Source organism: Pan paniscus, chromosome 9, assembly GCF_029289425.2.
Source record: "Pan paniscus chromosome 9, NHGRI_mPanPan1-v2.0_pri, whole genome shotgun sequence".
Taxonomy (NCBI): Eukaryota; Metazoa; Chordata; class Mammalia; order Primates; family Hominidae; genus Pan; species Pan paniscus.
The window spans coordinates 120025188-120045834 of NC_073258.2; the positions used below are offsets into that span (position 1 = coordinate 120025188).

At 51.2% G+C, this 20647-nt stretch overlaps 2 protein-coding genes and 1 non-coding gene across 4 annotated transcripts; 1 reads left to right on the forward strand and 2 right to left on the reverse strand.

Moving 5' to 3' along the window:
- Positions 1 to 269: 269 nt before the first annotated feature.
- Positions 270 to 6277, reverse strand: LOC134731260 (uncharacterized). 2 transcript variants are annotated; one of them, XM_063608839.1, is made up of 3 exons: positions 3645 to 6277; positions 3124 to 3251; positions 270 to 468 (listed from the first exon to the last, which is right to left on the reverse strand). In XM_063608839.1, exons 1-3 carry the CDS (start codon positions 4177 to 4179, stop codon positions 454 to 456), a joined length of 678 nt encoding a protein of 225 aa, XP_063464909.1. In that variant the 5' UTR covers positions 4180 to 6277; the 3' UTR covers positions 270 to 453. The 2 variants fall into 2 exon arrangements, with proteins under 2 accessions (XP_063464909.1, XP_063464910.1); XM_063608840.1 differs by lacking the exon at positions 3124 to 3251.
- On the reverse strand, positions 5876 to 5992 carry LOC112441324 (small nucleolar RNA ACA64). The gene has a single exon (XR_003029253.1). It is a non-coding gene; the product is annotated as a small nucleolar RNA ACA64 (small nucleolar RNA).
- Positions 6278 to 17072: 10795 nt separating the features above from the next.
- On the forward strand, positions 17073 to 19882 carry RNF26 (ring finger protein 26). The gene has a single exon (XM_003819994.5). The coding sequence runs from the start codon at positions 17695 to 17697 to the stop codon at positions 18994 to 18996; it is 1302 nt and encodes a 433-aa protein (XP_003820042.3). The 5' UTR covers positions 17073 to 17694; the 3' UTR covers positions 18997 to 19882.
- Positions 19883 to 20647: the final 765 nt, after the last annotated feature.

Sequence of the window (20647 nt, forward strand, 5' to 3'; positions counted from 1 at the left end):
GCTCACCGCTGCTCAGCCCCTGCCAGCCAATGTAGCCCCTAGGGTACCTCCTGGGGGAGGAGCAGTAGCGGACCTGGTCCTCGGTGTCCCCAAGGGGCCTCCCACTTGGGCTCCCCTCCCTTGCCACAGAGAATTCAGGCCGGCCTCTATCGCTTCCCAGAACGATGGCACCACTGCCGCTGCCGCCGGCCTGACACTGCCTCAGCCTCAGTGCTGGCAGCTTTGGGAGAAGAACCCTGCGCCAGTCCCACAGACCCAGAAGTACCTGTATGGGGAGTGCAGACGATGCCTTCTGGGCTGTCCCTTCAAACGCAAGCTCCTGCAAGTCTAGCCTTTGACCAGAGAAAGGAAGGAGGGGGCTGAATTCGCAGGCCCAAGGTGTTCACACTTGTCCAGACCTGGGCCTTGAGAATCATGTTTCTTCCCTCTTCACTCTGGAGCCTACCCTGGAACTCAGTTTCCCCTCACCTAAGAGAAAGAAACAGGGAGAAGAAAGAGTTAATGGGCGAGGGTCCCCAGCCTGACCCTGCAAACCTGTTGCTGTTCCTGATGATTGAAAGGATCCCGGCAGCGCTGATCTTCCCCCACCCCATGTCTTCCCCAGCCCTATTGACTGTGGGTCCATAGCTGAGGGAAGAATCAAATCAGACCTGCTTGGGTGGGGAGCTCTGCAGCTCCCCTTCTCCCAAAACGCCGGCTTCTCCCTGGGTCTTCTGGCCTCTTGAACTAAGGCTCTAGGGAGGGGGAGGTGCTCTTGCCTCACTCTGACCCCAGCAGCCTGGCCTCAGAAAAGGGGTCCACATCTGCTGATGCGCCTCCACCAGGGAGTGCCAAATAGGGGCCTGGATTTGGGGAGAGGTCTGTTGCCCAGCGGGGCCACCCCTCTGCTCGCTGGGGGAGGTGGAGGGTGAGCCAGCAAACCCCGGAGATGGCCAGGTGACTTGAGAGCATGCTCCAGGGTGGCGTTTTGATGACGCAGAGATGACTGGAAAACCACACCAGCCTTGTCTTTCAGAGCCTTCTCGACCCCTCCTCCAATGCCATTAGTCTCCAGCCAGAGGCTGTGCAGAGCCCAGGCCCACCGGGCCAGGGGCCTGGAGCCTGGAGCCTGCAGGGAGAGCAAGAGGAGGACGCTGGCTCGCCCTCCAGAGTGAATGTATGGACTGGCCCCAGGCCCAGAGCTGACTAGATGAGAATGTTTTGTCTGCTGGGCTGGAGTGGGAATGGCTGAAGGATGCCGTTTGCCCTGGCAGGCCCGGCTGGGCATGGAGCTGGCTTCCCTGCCCAACCCCCTTCCTTCACTTAACACCATTAACTAATCGTTCGCCTCTCTGGCCTGAAAACAAAGCCAGCTAACCACCAAGGACAGTCAGTTCTGAATTCTTCTTCCGCTGGAGGAGAGTGAAGCCAGGTGGGGGTGGAGGATTCGTCTCTGCGGTGAAAGGGAAATGAGGTCAGAGCCTAGAGCCCAGGGTGACGTCCCTTCGCATGGCCCCACCAAACAAGCACAGAAGACTGTCCTTTAAGGAAGCCAGTAGCCTGGGGCTGTCTAGGCTGCTCGGAAGTGGGTCATAGCCTCAGGGGACAGATAGCTTTGGGATGGTTTCATGAGGTGGGCACTTTGGGATTCCAAACTAAAGAGGGGTCAGGACCTCGGAGAGGACTCAGGAGTGGAGGCAGGGAGCAGGGTGGAGGGAGCGGAAGGTGAAGGGGATCAGCCCTCAGCTCTTCTTAGAGGCCAGAGGCTAGTGCTCCGGCAGCCCCAGGGGAGAGAAGGTGGCTGCGGGACTTCCAGCAGGACAGGAGTGACAGCCAGCAGAAGGGAGTTGGAGGAGGAGGCCATGGCCGTCTACCCTGCAGGGACCCAGCACCTGGACTGGGTTGGAAGAGCCTGGCTCAGATGTAGGCCAGGGCCAGAAGAGGCCCTGGGGGCAGAGTCCTAATTCTTCTTCTTTTTTCCCTCGTTGGGTTGCAGGCAAGAAGGCTGCTTTCCTCCAGCCCCATGGTGGACCTGGGCCCCTCACACATGAGGGGACCCTCCTGCGCATAATGCCCTCTGCGTGTCTCTGGTATAGGTCTGACCACAGGTGGAGAAACTGAGGCCAGGTGGGGTGGGGGTCCTGGTTGGGCTCCTCAGCCACAGTCTCCTGGATGGGTGGAGCTTTCAGCTCATTGTAAGGAGAAGTGGAGCCCTGGGGAGTTGGAGGTAAAAAGACAAGGATGGACCTGTCCCCAGAGGCCATGAAGGGGCAAGACTGGAACCCAAGTGTCCTCTCTCAGCTCCAGCAAAGGGAACTTAGCGACTTCTGACCCACCCTTCTGGATCCAGGGGCCTTGACCAGGATGTGAGGATATGAGAAGGGTGGGTCAGAAGTAGCTTGAGGAAGGAAGCTGATAAAGAGGTGTTTGCAGCTGCTGTGAGGACATGGGGTGGGAGTCCCAACAATCTTGGCAGTTACCGAGACTGGGGAACCCCCTGGCCAGGCCAGATAATAGGATCCGGCCTGGGTCTTTGGAGGGGGTGCGGAAGTTGGAGAATTTTTCCAGAATGTGGGTGTGAGTAGGAGAAGATTATACTGAAGGAGTGAAAACAGGGTGGAAAAGGGTAGGGGGCAGGAAACCGGATACTGTACTGGGGGGTGGATGGAAGATGTGGGGGAAGAGATTGAATCGGGGGAAGCAGCCCCGCTCCCGCCGGATGCTGTCTCACCCATGTCCTTCGCACCTGACCCAGGGCAGGAGGAAGGAGGCACAGCCGGGATGGAGGTGCACCCCACACCACCATGGGAGAGAGGGAGGGTGGCCTTCTGCGGGATGGGAGGGGCTATTTTTAAACTTGGAAAAACCGTGAGTTCATCTCCATTCTGGAGGCTGCAAAGGCCCCATTGTACAGGGGTCTAGAGAGGGGGAGCGGGGGGAGGGGGCGACGGGCACAATGGCGAGGATTATGTTGGAGCAGGCAGGGGGGTGGAGGGCGGAGAGCGGGGGAGGGGCTGTCTTCGTCACAGATGGCCTACTGAACTCTGGGGTCGAGCCAGGCTGGGGCTTGAACTGGGGGGCGGGGCCCACCCTCACAAAGATCCCCGTTGGGGAACTGGGGTCTCTGACATCCGGTGGCCCAACCTGGGGAGGGGGCTGACGGTGGGATTCCCACAGCCTGGCTTTCCCAGGGACCGCAGGGTCTGTTCCCAGGCTCCCAGCATTCCGACGACTCCCCTGAGAGCTGCTGGCCTCTTCCCTCAGCCCCTTCCCTGCCAGGGGGTGGGGGGAGAGAAGGAGAAAGAGGATGTGGATGCATCGGGACTCTTCCTGGGGATGATGGACTCTTAAGCCAGAGGCGGGGGTTGGGTGGGCAGCAGTGGGTGGTTAGGGTAGGTTGAGCGGGATCGGAGTCCCCAACCCCGCGGACCCCTCCTCCGACCGACTGGGACTGTCCCTCTCGTACGCCCCGGCCTTAGGAGCCTCCGCATGGGGGCCAGCCCACCTGCCGGACCTCAGGCCTCCGGCACCCAGGGCCTCCACCCAGGGGACCCGGCCGCGGCGGGAAGGCGCCGGCGCTAAGCTCCCCAGGAGCCGGCCTCGAGGTCCCGCCCGGCGGAGGCAGGGGGCGGGGATCCGGCCGCTCGCCCCAACCCAAACATTACCATAAATGCTCAGGCGGCTGCGGGTGGATGGGCGCGCGGGGAGCCTGGGGCTCTCCGGAAGCCCCAGCTCCAGTCTCCAGGCCCGACCCAGCGCGGGCCCGCGCAGTGATTCGGTCTGACCAGCCGTCCCCTTTACAAAGCGGTGCAGCCGGGGATGGCAGAGCTGGGGTGGGCGCGGGGACAGGGTGGAGAAAACCCAGGCCGCAGGGGGCGTCTCGGGGCTGCCTCCTGGGTAGGCAATGAGGCTGTGACCCTGGTTAAAGAAAGAGTGGGGCCCTCTAGCCAGATGGCAGCGTCGGCGCCGCGGGGAGGCGGCTCTGTCTCCCTGCAGCTCTGCGGGCCCCGCTGCTGTCAGCGGTGACACCCTGGGTCTCGGTTCCCCGGCCCCAGCACCTAATCCCCTTCCCTCTCCTCTGCCCCCAGCCTGCACCTGGGGAATGAAGGGTGATGGGGGCGGAGGGTGGTAGCAGGATGCTGGGAGTTTACACCTCTCCCCTTCAGGGAAGTTCACATCCGCTCCCCAGAATACCACCATCCAGGGAGAGGAATGTCCCCAGAGAGCTCTTCAAATCTGACTTTGAGTCGTCACTGAGGGGAAGGCCGGCTGGTCTACAGGAGGGGGCCTGTGGGAAACCTGGGGGCGCCATGTTGAGGTCTTCTGGCCCCTCTCCTCCCTGAAGGACGCTCCTGCAGTTCCTCTTCCCTGCCACACGGGGCTGCCAGCATCCCAGGGGGAGCCCTGGAGAAGGGGAGCCTTGTTCCGTCCCATCCCGGCGATGCCTGGGACCCTCACTGCTGCTGCCAGGGCTGATCTTGGAGCCGGGAGTAGAGAGGGGAGGAAAGAGGCTGGGCGCGGTGGTTTATGCCTGTAATCCCAGCACTCTGGGAGGCCGAGGCGGGCGGATCACGAGGTCAAGAAATCGAGACCATCCTGGCCAACATGGTGAAACCCCATCTCTACTAAAAATACAAAAATTAGCTGGGCGTGGTCGCGCGCGCCTGTAGTCCCAGCTACTCGGGAGGCTGAGGCAGGAGAATTGCTTGAACCCAGGAGGTGGTGGTTGGAGTGACCCGACATCACGCCACTGCACTCCAGCCTGGGCGACAGAGTGAGACTCCGTCTTAAAAAACAAACAAACAAACAAACAAACAAACAAAAAACAACTGTGTTAACAGCTGGCACAGTGGTGTGTACCTGTGGTCCCAGCTACTCGAGAGGCTGAGGTAGGAGGATTGCTTGAGCCCAGTAGTTCAAGGCCAGCCTGCGCAACATATGCAGACCCTCATCTCCAAAAATAAACAAATAAATAATTGTGAAATGCACATAACAGAATACTAACCAGTTTAAACGTCAGCGTTCCGTGGCATTCAGCACATTCACAATGTTGTGCAATTATCACCATAATCAAGTTCCAGAATTTTGTCATCACTCCAAGGAACCAAAATTTGAACCAAGTTTTACCTAACGAACTCCAAAACCTGCGCAGTCTATGTGTAATAATCACAGCTGAATTAAGAGCTCAGTTGTGTGGTAAAGACAGGAAGTGCAACTGGGATTCAGAAAAGGGAGTGTCGATGTGGACTGTGCTGGCTAGGAAAGTCTTTCTGGAAATGTGAAGCCTTCAATGAAAGGTCAGGTTTAGATACGGAGGAGTGAGGAATGATCTTTCGAGGCAGGGGAAATGACACAAGCAAAAAGAGAGAGATGGGACCCACGAAAGGGGCACGTATATGGACAACTACAGAATTTCCCTATCAGAAAGTGTCAGAGCAGCCATCCGGCTAGAAGATGGAGTTGGTGGAGAGGCTAGGTGACTTGTCTTGAGATTATATTCACATAGCAATCCCACTTTTTTTTTTTTTTTTTTGAGACAGGGTCTTGCTCATTTGCCCAGGCTTAAGTGCAGTGGCTCGACCTCGGCTCACTATAACCCCTGCCTCCTGGGTTCAAGCGATTCTTCTGCCATAGCCTCCTGAGTAGCTGGGATTACAGGCACACCACCACGCTTGGTTAATTTTTGTATTTTTAGTAGAGATGGGGTTTCACCATGTTGGCCAGGCTGGCCTTGAACTTCTGGCCTCAAGTGATCCGCCTGCCTCAGCCTCCCAAACTGCTGGGATTACAGGCGTGAGCCACCTTGCCCGGCCTAGTCCACTACTTTCATTTCCAGTATCCGTTTACTTGGAGCGCATTGAGGATAGCTTTATTTATGTATTTATTTTTACACGGCGCCTGTCAGGGCCTGGGTTTCACTGCCACACACGGGGCAGTGCATGGTGAGCTGAGGCCCCTGGAAGCTCTGGGCACTCGCGGCCACTGGCAAAGCCCGGGATGATTTTCATCCAACCCCGGGCTCCCCAACCACCAGAGGGATGTGGGTGGCTGACGCAGCCAGACCTACCTAAGTGGAGAGGGGGCTAGTTTTAGCTACACCATTACCCCTTGGCATCACCCTTGTGAGTTACATGGCTAAGTAGAAATTCAGCACGGTAGAGGGTGCATGCACGTGGGAGCTTGGGCAGATGAGATGGGCTTAGGTTATAGGGGAACAGCTTAAGATAGGGTGGGCAATGGGGAGCCACTGCAGGTTCTTGAGCAGTGGAAAAACGATGTGACATTGGAATTTAGGTTTACCATGGTTTCTTGATTTCATCTTGGCCTGAGAGCGCCCCCTGGTGCCCCTAGTTTGAATTGTTTTCTCATCCTACAGAGCAGGTGGGAGGATGGGGGACTGAAAAGCGGGATTGATGAATCGCAGAAGCCAGACTCTTGGGTTCTATTTCACTTCATCCTGGGTAATGACAGCCTTACAACAAAGCTAGGGATGATATGTGGGCAGAGAGGGTTTGAGGTCAAGAGGGGCATTGTAATTCCCTTCTCTGTCTCATAACTCGGTGCATATGTGTATTGTGATTTGGGATACAGCACACTAGTGAGGAACTAAGCTGGGGGCTGGAGACAGGATGATAACTAAAACGAGGGGTCATGTGCTTGAGAAACGTACAGTCTCGTGAGGGCGACAGACAAATAAATAATTATAACACAAAGAGCTGCGTACCAGGGTGCAAATATGCACATAAAACGGTTACTTAACCCAGCCTGAGGTGATGAAAGAAGGCTTCTTGGAAAAGTTGATGCCGAGCTTCATTTTAGGCGGTGAATAGGAGGTAGCCAGGTAAATGGGGGTGGGCTGTGCTGTCTGAAGTGTGACGGAGCTCGCTATGTGCAGGGGGCTGCTAGGAGTTGGTTAATATTCTGCAAGGGAAGGCTGAGGTTAGTGAAGGATGAGGCCAGATTACAAAGGATTTGTAAGCCATGGTCAATTACTCAGAGCAACAGGCTGTGTATAAATGGTGTTAAGCAGGGGAGTAACCATGAGTGACTTTAAATCCATTAGAGCTCAGGCCCCAGAGGGACAGAACAAAAGGCCCCTCTTACTAAGTTTCCATTTCCCTTCTCAGATCCCTCTTTTCCCTTGGGTGATGAGGTTGAAAACAGCCAATCCCTTCTGGGGAGCCTGCCTCCTGCACACAAAGTGTGGCCTTATTTTACCTCCAACAAGCCAGTTCATTTTATCATAATAGTCTCACAGTAGAATGAGAGATACGTGTGGGGATGGGGGCTCTTCCCTTATGTCATCCATATGTGACTGAGATCCCCTTGGCAACCTCTTGGAGGTGGGATACAGCACTTCACCGAGTCCACTAAAAACAATCCTTGCACCAAATCCATGCAGTGGAGTACTACGCAACTGTTAAAAGAAAGGACAGGCCGGGCGCAGTGGCTCACACCCAACACTTTGGGAGGCCGAGGCGGGCCCATCACTTGAGGTCAGGAGATCAAGACTAGCCTGGCCAACATGGTGAAACCCTCTCTCTACTAAAAATACAAAAATTAGCCAGGCATGATGGTGCGCGCCTGTGGTCCCAGCTACTCAGGAGGCTGAGGCACAAGAATTGCTTGAACCTGGGAGGCGGAGGTTGCAGTGAGCCAAGATTGTGCCACTGCACTCTAGCCTGGGCAACAGAGCAAGACTGTGTCTCAAAAAAACAGAAACAGAAAAAAAAAACAAAACAAAAAACAGTGAGGACAATCTCTATACACTGGTGTGGACTGTAATGGAATAAAACCCATTGAATTTGAATAAAATAGGAATCCATGACTCCAAACTGATAATAAAAAGATATCCATAAACAAATAGATGAGAAGGGAAGGCTATTCTTTACAGTCTTTACCAAACATGATTTTAAATTAAAAAGATAGGTATATGGCTGGGCAAGATGGCTCATACCTGTAATCCCAGCACTGTGGGAGGCCAAGACAGGTGGATGGCTTGAGCCCAGGAGTTTGAGACCAGCCTGGGCAACATGACGAAACCCCACCTCTACCAAAAACAAAACAAAACAAATCCAAAAATTAGCTGGGTGTGGTGGCGCACGCCTGTAATACTGCTATTCAGGAGGCCAAGGTCGGAGGATCACTGGAGCCTGGGAAGTCAAGGCTGCAGTGAGACAAGATGGTGCCACTGTACTCTAGCTTGGATGACAGAGCAAGACCTGTCTCAAAATAAATATATAAATAAAAAACATAAAAATAGCTACCTAAAGAGGGATAGAAGGAACAGCCCTCCACCCTCATAACATCTGTGGAGATAAGGCAGGGTATAAATGAAGGCTGACATATCATATGTCTAAATATTTGAAATATTTGAAAGCTAACTAGCTGCTCGGTATGCTCTATCCTCCTACCTTGACAAATATGCCTTCTAATGACAAAATTAAAAAATGTGTAAAGCTGGCTGGGTGCGGTGGTTCACGCCTGTAATCCCAGCACTTTGGGAGGCCGAGGCAGGCAGATCACTTGACATCAGGAGTTCGAGACCAGCCTGACCAACATGGTGAAACCCTGTCTCTACTAAAAGTACAAAAATTAGCCAGGCGTGGTGGCGCCTGCCTGTAATCCCAGCTACTCAGGAGGCTGAGGCAGGAGAATCACTTGAAACCGGGAGGCAGGGGTTGCAGTGAGCTGAGATTATGTCATTGCACTCCAGCCTGGGCGACAGAGAGATACTTTGTCTCAAAAAAACAAAACAAAACAAAAAAGTAACGCTATGGTTTTTGTATGCTCCAAAGTCAACAAAATATCCAAGATAAGTTAACTTAGCTATTATTGCATTTATTATTACATATATTATTGCCTGGGTATGCTTATGATAGACTAGCAATATTTACATGTGTAATAAAGTCATACACAATTCATGATTATATATTTATTCCATAAATTAATTTTCCTTGCCTTCACTTCAGGAAATTCCTTAATTATGTTGTTATAATAAAACATTTCTCATAATTCGTGTTCTATTGCCAGTAATGCCAAATTAATTGGCCTTTCTTGAGTCATAGTTGTTCCGACGTCTTCAAAAAAATAATTTCTTTTTTTTGAGACAGTCTCGCTCTGTTGCCCAGGCTGGACTGCAGTGGTGCAACCTCAGCAAACTGCACCCTCTGCCTCCCAGGTTCAAGTGATTCTCCTGCTTCAGCCTCCCAAGTAGCTGGGTTTACAGGCATGCGCCATCATGCCCAGCTAATTTTTTGTATTTTTAGTAGAGACAAGGTTTCACCATGTTGGCCGGGCTTATCTCCAGCTCCTGACCTCAAGTGATACACCTGCCTTGGCCTCCTAAACTGCTGGGATTACAGGCGTGAGCCACCGCGCCCCGGCCATTTTTTTTTTTTTTTTTTGAGACAGGGTCTCACTCTGTCATCCAGGCTGGAGTGCGGTGGTGCCATCTCAGCTCACTGCAACATCTGCACTGCAGTGCAACCTCTGCAACATGGGCTCAAGTGAGCCTCCCACCTCAGCCTCCCAAGTAGCTGGGATCACAGACAAGTGCCACCACGCTCGACTAATTTTTGTTTTCGTTTTTTTGGTAGCGATGGGGTTTTGCCATGTGGCCCAGGCTGGTCTTGAACTCCTGGGCTCAAGGGATTTGCCCACCTCTGCCTCCCAAAATGCTGGGATTACAAGCGTGAGCCACTGTGCCTGGCCTGGCCTTAAAAAATTAATTTTTTTGGCGGGGGGGACGGAGTCTCGCTCTGTCACCCAGGATAGAGGGCAATGGGCGCTATCTCGGCTCACTGCAACCTCTGCCTCCTGGCTTCAAGCGATTCTCCCACCTCAGCCTCCTGAGTAGCTGGGATTACAGGTACCCACCATCATGCCCGGCTAATTTTTGTATTTTTGTGGAGACTGGGTTTCCCCACGTTGGCCAGGCTGGTCTTGAAATCCTGACCTCAGGTGATCCACCCGCCTCGGCCTCCCAAAGTTCTGGGATTACAGGCATGAACCACCACGCCCGGCCAACAAATTAATTTTAATATGGAGAAACTGCTCTGCTGTGGCCTTAGCAAATGAAATTATTACTAATATGCTTAAGCAAGACTTAGACTCAGAAAGGGATCATAAATTTTATATGTCATGTTCAAATATTTTAAAGGGGTTACATATGATAAATATTTGATCCCAGAAAATATTAAAAAAATTTTTTTTTCTTATTATTCTTTTTTGAAACAGAGTCTCGCTCTGTCACCCACGCTGGAGTGTAGTAGTGCAGTCTTAGCTCACTGCAGCCTTGAACTTCCAGGCTCAAAGTGTTCCTCCCACCTCAGCCTCCCAAGTAGCTGGGACTTACAGGCATGCATCATCACACTTGGCTAATTTATTTATTTATTATTATAACATTTATAACAAACATGCACATGTGTTTTATGTATGTATGTATGTATTTATTTAGTAGCAACACCATGTTGCCCAGTCTGGTCTTGAACTCCTGGCCTCAAGTACTGCACCCACCTCGGCCTCCCAAAGTTCTGGGATTACAAGCGTGAGCCACTGGGCTCTACAGTTAGCTTGTACCCCTTCCCTTTTTGTGTGACTATATTATTCTATATGAAACACAGCTGGGTTTTTTTTTTCTATTTGCATTTTGGTTTTTTCTTTCTCATTTCTATTGATTTAATTTAATTTAATTTTTGAATATAAAGAACATTAGCATTCTTCTAAAAGTCAAAATTAGGTCAGGTGTGGTGGTTCATGCCTGTAATCCCAGCACTTTGGGAGGCCGAGGCGGGTGGATCACAAGGTCAAGGAGTTCAAGACCAGCCTGGCCAAGATGGTGAAACCCCGTCTCTACTAAAACTACAAAAATTAGCCAGGTGCAGTGGCAGGCGCCTGTAATCCCAGCTACTCGGGAGGCTGAGGCAGGAGAATCACTTGAACCCGGGCAGCAGAGGTTGCAGTGGGCCAAGATCATGCCACTGCACTCCAGCCTGGGTGACAGAGTGAGCCTCTGTCTCAAAAAAAAAAAAAAAAAAAAAGTCAACATTATACAAAAACGGTATACTCAAAGGAGTGTCACTTCCTCCCCATCCCTTCCATTCCATTTCTCCACCCACCACCCCTTGTAGTAATTAATGTTATTTCTGGTTTAACCTTCCTGTGTTTTTATTTTTTCAAAATTAAGCAGCTATCAAGAGAATAAGAAGACAAGCTACACACTGGGAGAAAATATTTGCAATAGACACATCTGATAAAGGACTGTTATCCAAAATATACAAAGGACTCTTTTTTTTTTGTTTCTTTTTAATACAGATTCTCACTGTGTTGCCCAGGCTGGAGTGCAATGGCTATTCGCAGGTATGAGCCCACTACTGATCGCCACAGGATTTTTGATCTGCTCTATTTCTTTTTTCTTTTCTTTTTACTTTTTTTTTTTTTTTTTTTTGAGGCAGAGTCTCACCCTGTCACCAGGCTGGAGTGCAGTGGCATGATCTCGGTTCACTGCAACCTCCACCTCCCAGGTTCAAGCGATTCTCCTGCCTCAGCCTCCCGAGTAGCTGGGACTACAAGTGCGTGCCACCATGCCCAGCTAATTTTTGTATTTTTTTAGAGATGGAGTTTCACCATGTTGGCCAGGATGGTCTCTATCTCTTGACCTCGTGATCTGCTCACCTCGGCCTCCAAAAGTGCTGGGATTACAGGCATGAGCCACCATGCCCGGCCGATCTGCTCTATTTCTGACCTGGGCTGATTCACCCTTCCTTAGGCAACCTGGTGGTCACCCATTCCTGGGAGGTTACCACATTGATGCCGAACTTAGTGCAGACCCCTATTGGTATAGTGCACTACAGCCCAGAACTCCTGGGCTGAAGTGGTCCTCCTGCCTTAGCTTTCTGAGTAGCTGGGACTGTAGGTCTGGCATAAAAGAAACTCTTAAAACTTAAAAATAAGAAAACAACCCAATCTAAAAGTGGGTCCCAAACCTTGACACCTTGTTAAAGAAGATATACAGATAGAAAATAAGCATATGAAATGATGCTCCACACTATATACTGTCAGGGAAATGTAAACTAAAACAGCAACGAGATACCATTACATACTCATTAGAATGGCCAAAATCCAAAACTGACACCGCAAAATGCTGAGGAAGATGTGCAGCAGCAGGAATTATCACTCATTGCTGGTGGGAATGCAAGACGGTACAGCCACTTTAGAAGACAGTTTGGTGATTTCTTGCAAAACTAAAAATACTCATGCTATATTTATGATCCAGCAATTGTGTTCCTTGGTATTTACCCAAATGAGTTGAAGACTTATGTCCACCTGAATGCACATGAATGTTTATAGCAGACCTTATTCATCATCCCCAAACCTGGAAGCAACCAAGATGTCATTCAATTGATGAATGGATAAATTAGCTAGTACATCCAAACAATGGAATATTGTTTAATGCTAAAAAGAAATGGGCTATGAAAAGATATGGAGGAAACTTAAATCCATATTGCTAAGAGAAAGAAGCCAATCTGAAAAGGCTACATACTGTACGATGTCAACTATATGACGTTCTACAACAGGTGAAACTATGGAAACAGTAAAAAGATAAGTGGTTGCCAGGAGTCTGGGGGGAAGGAGGGATGAATAGGCACAGCACAGAGAATTTTTAGGGCAATGAAACTATTCTCTATAACACTGTATGATGGATAAATGTCATTAAACATTTGTCAAAACCCATAGAATGTACAACACCAAGAGTGAACCCTAATGTAAACTATGGACTTCAGTTCATAATAAAGTATCAATAGTGGCTCATCACTTGTTTAAAAAAATATCCAAATGAGCAGTATTTTGGTTACACTTTTATCAATATTATTCATATTAAACAACCATCTCAAATATCTGTGGGTAGTGCACGTGCAAGGGTAATTTGATTTTCCATTTGAGACCATAATTTGCTCTTTGTGAATCTTCTTAACGCTGCTCAGTCTTCTAGTTTCCCCTTCCTTCCTTCCCTCCCTTTCCTTCCTTTCTTCCTTCTTTCCCTTCTTCCCCCTCCTCTCTCTCTTTCTTTGTCTCTTCCTTCCTTCTTTCTTTGCCTTTCTTTCTTTCTTTCTTTCTTTTTTTCTCTCTCTCTCTCTCCCTTTTCTTTCTCTCCTTCCTTCCTCTCTCTCTCTCTCTCTCTTTCTCTTTTTCTCTCTTTCTTTCCAGGGTCTCAACCCTGTTGCCCAGGCTGGAGTAAAGTGGTGCGATCACAGCTCACTGCAGCCTCGACTTCCCAAATTCAGGTGATTCTCCCACCTCAGCTTCCCGAGTAGCTGAGACTATAGGCACATGCCACCATGCCCAGCCAATATTTTGTATTTTTAGTAGAGACAGGGTTTCGCCATGTTGCCCAGGTTGGTATTGCACTCCTGGGCTCAAGCGATCCACCCACCTTGGCCTCCCCAAGTGCTGGAATTTCAGGTGTGAGCCATGGTGCCCAGCCCTTCTAGTTTCTTCTCTAAATTAAACCGACTTGTTTTAACAGCATTTAGCCAGCATTCCCATCATGTATCCAAGAGCAGTTGTAAGGTCAATTGTGATACAGTTTTTTCCAAGATATTTCATCTTTGGGCACATCCAGAATATTGCATATAATCTTTTTATTTTTCCAAAAATGCCATTATTATCAGCACAATTAGGCTGTGTCTTCTAATAACAAGTTCAACTATGTGCCATACAGGGGACATGTCACCAAAAAAATGCTTCCAGATTTTTGGCCAAAATCCTGGCTTGTTCATCTTTATTATCTTTACTAACCATGTCATTACTGTTATCATCGACTTGCCCTTGACAGTCTTTTAAATCAAAGACTAAAATTGCAAGTAGGTTTTTTCCTTAGTGCAAAACTAGGGAAAACTAGTTTTTCCTTAAGTCAAAACTAGAATATAGCTAGTTAAATACACATGCGTGTTTTCTCTATATTTACATATATGCAAATTTAAAGATAAATAGGAATTAATATTGAAAAATGTTCCTCAGCCACATTGCACAAACCACGTTAATTTCTTTTCTTCTTTCTTTCTTTCCTTTTCTTTTCTTCTTTTTCTTTCTTTCTTTTTTTTTTGTAAGATGTGTAGGACAGAGTCAGCACGGTGGCTCACGCCTGTAATCCCAACACTTTGGGAGGCCGAGGCGGGCAGATCACTTGAGGCCAGGAGTTCAAGACCAGCCTGGCCAACATGGTGAAACCCTGTCTCTACTAAAAATACAAAAGTTAGCTGGGTGTGGTGGTGCACGCCTGTAGTCCCAGCTACTGGGGGAAACTGAGGCACAAGAAGCACTTGAGCCTGGGAGGTGGAGGTTGCAGTAAGCTGAGCTCGTGCCACTGCACTCCCACCTGGGTGACAGAGCGAGACTGTCTCAAACAAGTGCAGAAGAGCTGAAGAGCTTCTTCGGGCCTGAACCGTGTTGTTTGCAGAGCTGACGTTTGGGGCTATAGGCTTTTCCGTACCAGTAACGAGCACTGGATCCTGACTGATAGAGGACCCAGGTGCTCCTTTATGGAGACATTTTTTGTCTATGTTTGTAATACTTGGGGTCCTCTCAAGCTTGGGTGGCACTGGGAGGGAACAGGGTGGAGGGTACAAGGATGAAAGCAAACCTTCTGTGACTGTATCTTTTTATAAAGTTTTGACTTTGGGACCCTGTAAATGATTTGCATAATTAAAAAACAAAATAAAAAAAACCAACCTAAAACATGGCAATAATATAGATTTTACTGAATGCTTGATGAGGAGACGATGGGGAGGGCCGTAATATACACAATAGCACAAAACAAAACCCCTGAATTAGACATTCTTTTCTGGTTTTTCCAATCTCTTAATCCTCAGTCCTTCATAGTCTCTAAAAATCCCTTCTATTGTCCCAGCTAGAATCTTACGCTGAGCAAAACAAAACTAAACAAAAAAACCCCTGAAGTTAGCACAACAGCAGAAACCAGCTGCCGCCAGAGCAGGCCTCCAGAGGGCTTTACACTACATCTTCCATTAGAAAATACTGCAAGGATAGGGCTTCTAGGTGTTCAGCTTTCTCAATATCTGGCTTATTTTCTTCTCAATCCCTGGGACTAACATTGTCAAACAATTTGAACTGCCTCCCCAAAGCCAGTTGGAGTCTTTGTCCCTGCCCAAAGCAGGATTACCTGCTAGGTTTCCTGGGAGTCAAGGGTTGTGGCTCATTAAAGAGGGCTTTGGATTAGTGAGTCTCAAATCACTCAAAGGGGAGGTCTTGGTCCTAAACGAATGGAAATTCTCTCTTAGAGGATCCTGCCAACTCTGAGAAGGCCTTTACATGCTTCTTGGTGTGGAAAACTGGCTAGTTAATTGCACGCAGTGCAGGCACAGCACGTTTGCCAAGTTTGACTTTGGACATATTGTGTAGGAAGCACCAGTGGGATACCCATGAACCGTTCATGTCCAGGAAGCAGCTGGAGCCTGAACTTTGCAGGACAGGTTCAGGCTGAAGACACAAATTCAGAAATCATCGTGTATACGGGAGAGGAGGCTATGATGGAAACGGAAAGAATATAGGAAAGGGTATTCTGAGGCCAAGGGTGGAGGAAGTGGTGTCAAGTGCTGGAGGAAGATTGATTAATAACAACATAGTGTTCACTGGACAAGTAAGATCCCTGAAGAGGAGATGGTACGGGTGATGGGATCAACTATCTTGAAAGGGAGGTGGGCACATTCTCCAAGATTTGACACTGGCGGGAGGATGAGAGTAGGAAAATAAAAACATCAGCAACACATCACAACACAACAAACCATAACCTGGGCAGGGCCTGAGAGCAGGGAGAGAGAAAGGGTAGGAAGAAGCCAGAGGAGTTTCAGCGACTGCAGTCCTTCCTCTGCACTATAGCGTACCCCTACCACGACCCCAAGGCCTCAGTAAAGGTTTGCTGCACACCTCAGCTTCTTATCAGTGATGCTTTGGAGAATGAAGGACTCTGAGGCAGTGTTCAGGGCAGACTGAAGGGGGACGGACACTTTCAGGAGCCCAGGAGTGGAGATGGAGAATTCAACTCAAGTAGGAAATTCGGCAAAGGTGACCAGGGGAAAGATAAGTCCACTAGGAGTCTGCTAAGCATCCTTGGAGTTAGTAGAAAACACCAGGATTCCCAATATATTTGGGATGGGGTTTCAAATATATTTTGACTATTGTTTGAGTATTAAAGAAAAGGGCAGGGCCGGACTTGGTGGCTCACACCTGTAATCTCAGCACTTTGGGAGGCCGAGGCGGGTGGATCACGAGGTTCAGGAGTTCGAGGCCAGCCTGGCCAACATGGTGAAACCTCGTCTCTACTAAAAATACAAAAATTAGCCGGGTGAGGTGGTGGGCGCCTGTACTACCCGGGAGGCTGAGGCAGGAGAATCGCTTGAACCCGGGAGGCAGAGGTTGCAGTGAGCAGAGATCGCGCCACTGCACTCTAGGGTAGGAAGGCCCAGGGTAGGAAGCTGAGCGGTTTCTAAATCTGTAGCCCCTTTTTCTCAATGACAATGAAGTAATCTTCCGAGATGTTGAAAAACCTGGTGAGGAAAGTTTGGAATAGCAGTTTGGGAATCCCCTGTAATAATCTGCTTTCCCTTGTGAACAGCAGGCACTGTCTTAAAATTTTTTTGTATCCTCAATGCACTGTAGGAGTTCAATAAATGATAGAATAGATGAATAAATAGAAGAGAATGAGGAGACGGATCTGAGCAGGCTGCGAAGGCGGTGCTATTCCAAAGCCCAGCGCAGAGGCAGTGACCTCCGACCCAAGCCAAAAAAAAAACCTCGCGTTCAGAGGCCGGGAGAAAGAACAGCTCCCAAATTGAGGGGAGTCCAAGACCCTGCTCTTTTAGAGGGTGGGGCTAGGAGAGCGTATTTCGACGCTGCCCGCCAACGAACCAATCCCCGCCTAAAGGGGGAGGGGATTTAATCTGTCGCCTCTCCTTCCCTTTGGAAAGTAAATACGTTCGGGCGCCATTCAAACGGACCAATGAGTGATCGACGTTTTTGTGGTTGCCCTTCACCAATTGGCTGGAGTTTGTCGTCCCTCCCTCCTCGTCACGCCTCTGGCTCCACCCCTTTGCACACAAGATGGCGGCGCCCAGCGGAGTAGGGGCTGCGCTTGGGGTTTGCTGAAGCTGGCTGCCTCTCCCACTCCCCTTTTGGGTGCAAAGCGCCGCTAGCGGGAAGACGGGGGCCGGGCGGGGACAGGGGCACCTGCGTAGCTGGACTGAGAGCCTGCGCCCAGCTTACATCGACCCCACCCGGCCCCGGCCCGACCCGACCCGACGCGACCCGATCTGATCCGATCCCATTCCATCCGTTCCTCGTCTCCTCCCGGTCTGACCCGTTGCCCGGCCGTGGTTCGCCACACCAGGCATCCAAAGCTGAGGTCGCTCCTACGGCCTGGGCTCGCCTTCGCTTTAGAGATGTTTGGCCTCTTCCCTCCCAAACAGCCCATCTTCAAAACCTGGACTCTTGGACTGGCACCTGGCCACCTTTCCCTCTACCAAGACTCCACTTCCGTTTTACCCACTTCTTCCTCAGATTCTTGGTACCCCCTGGGTTGGAGACTGCTCATTTTCCTTCCAAATTAATCCCAGACCCCCTAAAATATTGACAACCTTGACAACCCCCCAACCGAGGAGCCAGACTTTGTTTTGGACTAACTTCCATAGCCCTATCATGGAGGCAGTGTACCTGGTAGTGAATGGGTTGGGCCTGGTGCTGGACGTGCTGACCTTGGTGTTGGACCTCAACTTCCTGCTGGTGTCCTCCCTCCTGGCTTCCCTGGCCTGGCTCCTGGCCTTCGTCTACAACCTGCCGCACACGGTACTGACTAGTCTTCTGCACTTGGGCCGCGGAGTCTTGCTTTCATTGCTGACCTTGATCGAAGCCGTGGTCCGGTTCACATGTGGGGGCTTGCAGGCCTTGTGTACTCTGCTGTATAGCTGCTGCTCTGGCCTAGAGAGCCTAAAGCTCCTGGGGCACCTGGCCTCTCATGGGGCACTGCGGAGCAGGGAGATACTGCACCGGGGCGTCCTCAATGTGGTCTCCAGTGGCCATGCTTTGCTGCGCCAGGCCTGTGACATCTGTGCCATTGCCATGAGCCTGGTGGCTTATGTGATCAACAGCCTGGTCAACATCTGCCTCATCGGCACTCAGAACCTCTTTTCCCTGGTGCTGGCCCTGTGGGATGCAGTGACCGGGCCTCTGTGGAGGATGACGGACGTAGTGGCTGCCTTCCTAGCCCACATTTCCAGCAGTGCTGTGGCCATGGCCATCCTCCTTTGGACACCCTGCCAACTAGCCCTGGAGCTGCTGGCCTCAGCTGCCCGCCTCCTGGCCAGCTTTGTGCTTGTCAATCTCACTGGCTTGGTGTTGCTAGCTTGTGTGCTGGCAGTGACGGTGACTGTGTTGCATCCGGACTTCACCCTGAGGCTGGCTACCCAGGCACTCAGCCAGCTCCATGCCCGGCCATCCTACCACCGTCTTCGAGAGGATGTCATGCGGCTCTCTCGCCTAGCACTGGGCTCAGAGGCCTGGCGCCGAGTCTGGAGCCGCAGTCTGCAGCTGGCGAGTTGGCCAAACCGGGGAGGGGCACCTGGAGCTCCCCAGGGTGACCCTATGAGGGTATTCTCAGTTAGGACCCGGAGACAGGACACTCTTCCTGAAGCGGGGCGCAGATCAGAGGCAGAAGAGGAGGAGGCCAGGACCATCAGAGTGACACCTGTCAGGGGCCGAGAGAGGCTCAATGAGGAGGAGCCTCCAGGTGGGCAAGACCCATGGAAGTTGCTGAAGGAGCAAGAGGAGCGGAAGAAGTGTGTCATCTGCCAGGACCAGAGCAAGACAGTGTTGCTCCTGCCCTGCCGGCATCTGTGCCTGTGCCAGGCCTGCACTGAAATCCTGATGCGCCACCCCGTCTACCACCGCAATTGCCCGCTCTGCCGCCGGGGCATCCTGCAGACCCTCAATGTCTACCTCTGAAGACTCCTTCCCTGCCTGCCCACCCCTCCATGCTCCACACAGGCACTCACGCTAGGACAGCATTAACACCTCATCTCCGGGTCCTGGTCTGAATCCCCTCCTACCCCTGTGGCCATCCTGCCATACATCCAGGACATTGAGATGGAAGACTATGATCTGGGTGGGGGCAGGATAACATGGCTTCTCTTTACCCAGTGGGTCCCTTCGATGCTGAGGGTGGTGAGTATGTCACTATGCAAGGGCCCTGAGACTATTTGCTGTGGGCTCTCCTCCAGCCTGCCCAGGGCCCACCCAGATGCCTCTGGGGTTACCCCTGTCTGCTTCTGGTTTTTCTGTTGGAGGTCTATAGGTCCTTTTCCTGCCTCCTTCACATTTCCTCCCCAGCTTTTGCGGCCACAACACATCAGTGTCATTTGGGTGTTTTGGCAACTCAGGGGCCTTCGGATGATCTTAAACCTTTGTGTTCAGCCAGAGCCCCTGTGCCCTGGTAGGCTTTGGGGTTAGTATCTCTCGGGTGCCCTCAGAGCCACCTCTGCCTGTGATCGTCTGATGAGGCTCCCTCCCAACCTGATCCAAAAGCCAGGCTCAGGAGTTTACCCCTGGGATGGGGGATGCATCTGCACCTGACTTTGGGGCCACGTGCCCTGTGGCACCCCAGCTCACTGGGAGTCTCAGGAGGGATAACCGGATTTCTGCTCTTTCCCCTGTCACTCCCACATCACACAGAAAAATGGCATTCCTCTCTGTCTCTCCCTGGCATTGGAGAGGGCAGACTGTGCACATTTCACTAGGGTCCAAATACAGAAGGGCCCAGGGCCCAGGGGCTTGCAGCTTCCTGAGGGGTCTCTGGCTCAGTTTCCAATGAATAAAGTTCTCTTGACAGCTCTGACAATCTCTGTGTGCATCCCTGCAAGGGAGCAGTTGGTCAAGGCAACAGACCTTGCATCAGGGTCCTTCAGCCCCGCCAGAGTCAGAAGTGTGGGCTGTGGGGGTACCTGGGCTTTAGAGGGGGGACAGGGAAGGAGCTAAGATAGGCTGGGAAGACTATGTCATGGGGAGAGTGCATGCCAGGCATGGCTCTGTGAGCTCTCATCCCTTCTGATTTGTCCCCTCTTGCACACATGGCTTTCGAAAAGCCTTCTATTTTTTCTATTTTTTCCCAAATTAAGCCCTTGTAGAGAGGAATGTGAACCATCTCACCCCTTGAGTCAACCTTCCCAGCTCCTCCTCCGGGCCAGTCTTCCTGGGAGGGAGCATGGGGTTCCTGCTGCCTGGAGTCCAGTCTGCCCTCGGATCCCAGGAGGAGCTGGTGTGTGTCTCTGTGTGTCTTGGCATGGGGGTCTGGCGCAGGGCTGGGCTGGAGTGCGGCTGCAGGATCTCCTGGTGGAGGCTGCCTAAGGCCTGTCTCTAGCTCACATTTGGGGCTCAGTCCCCATTGGCCGTATCTGCCCTCACATGACCAGCAGAAGAGCAGGGGCACTCCCCCATAATTGTATGTTCTGTCTGGGACCACAGTGCCTGGGACTGCCTTCAGGAAGGGGGTGCCGGTAGCTCAGAAAGAAACTCTGAGGAGAGCCCCGCCCCCCCGTCCTTGGGTTGAGGCTGTGCAGATGGGGCTGGGCAGTCCTGGTTTGTTAGTCATTGGGTTGGG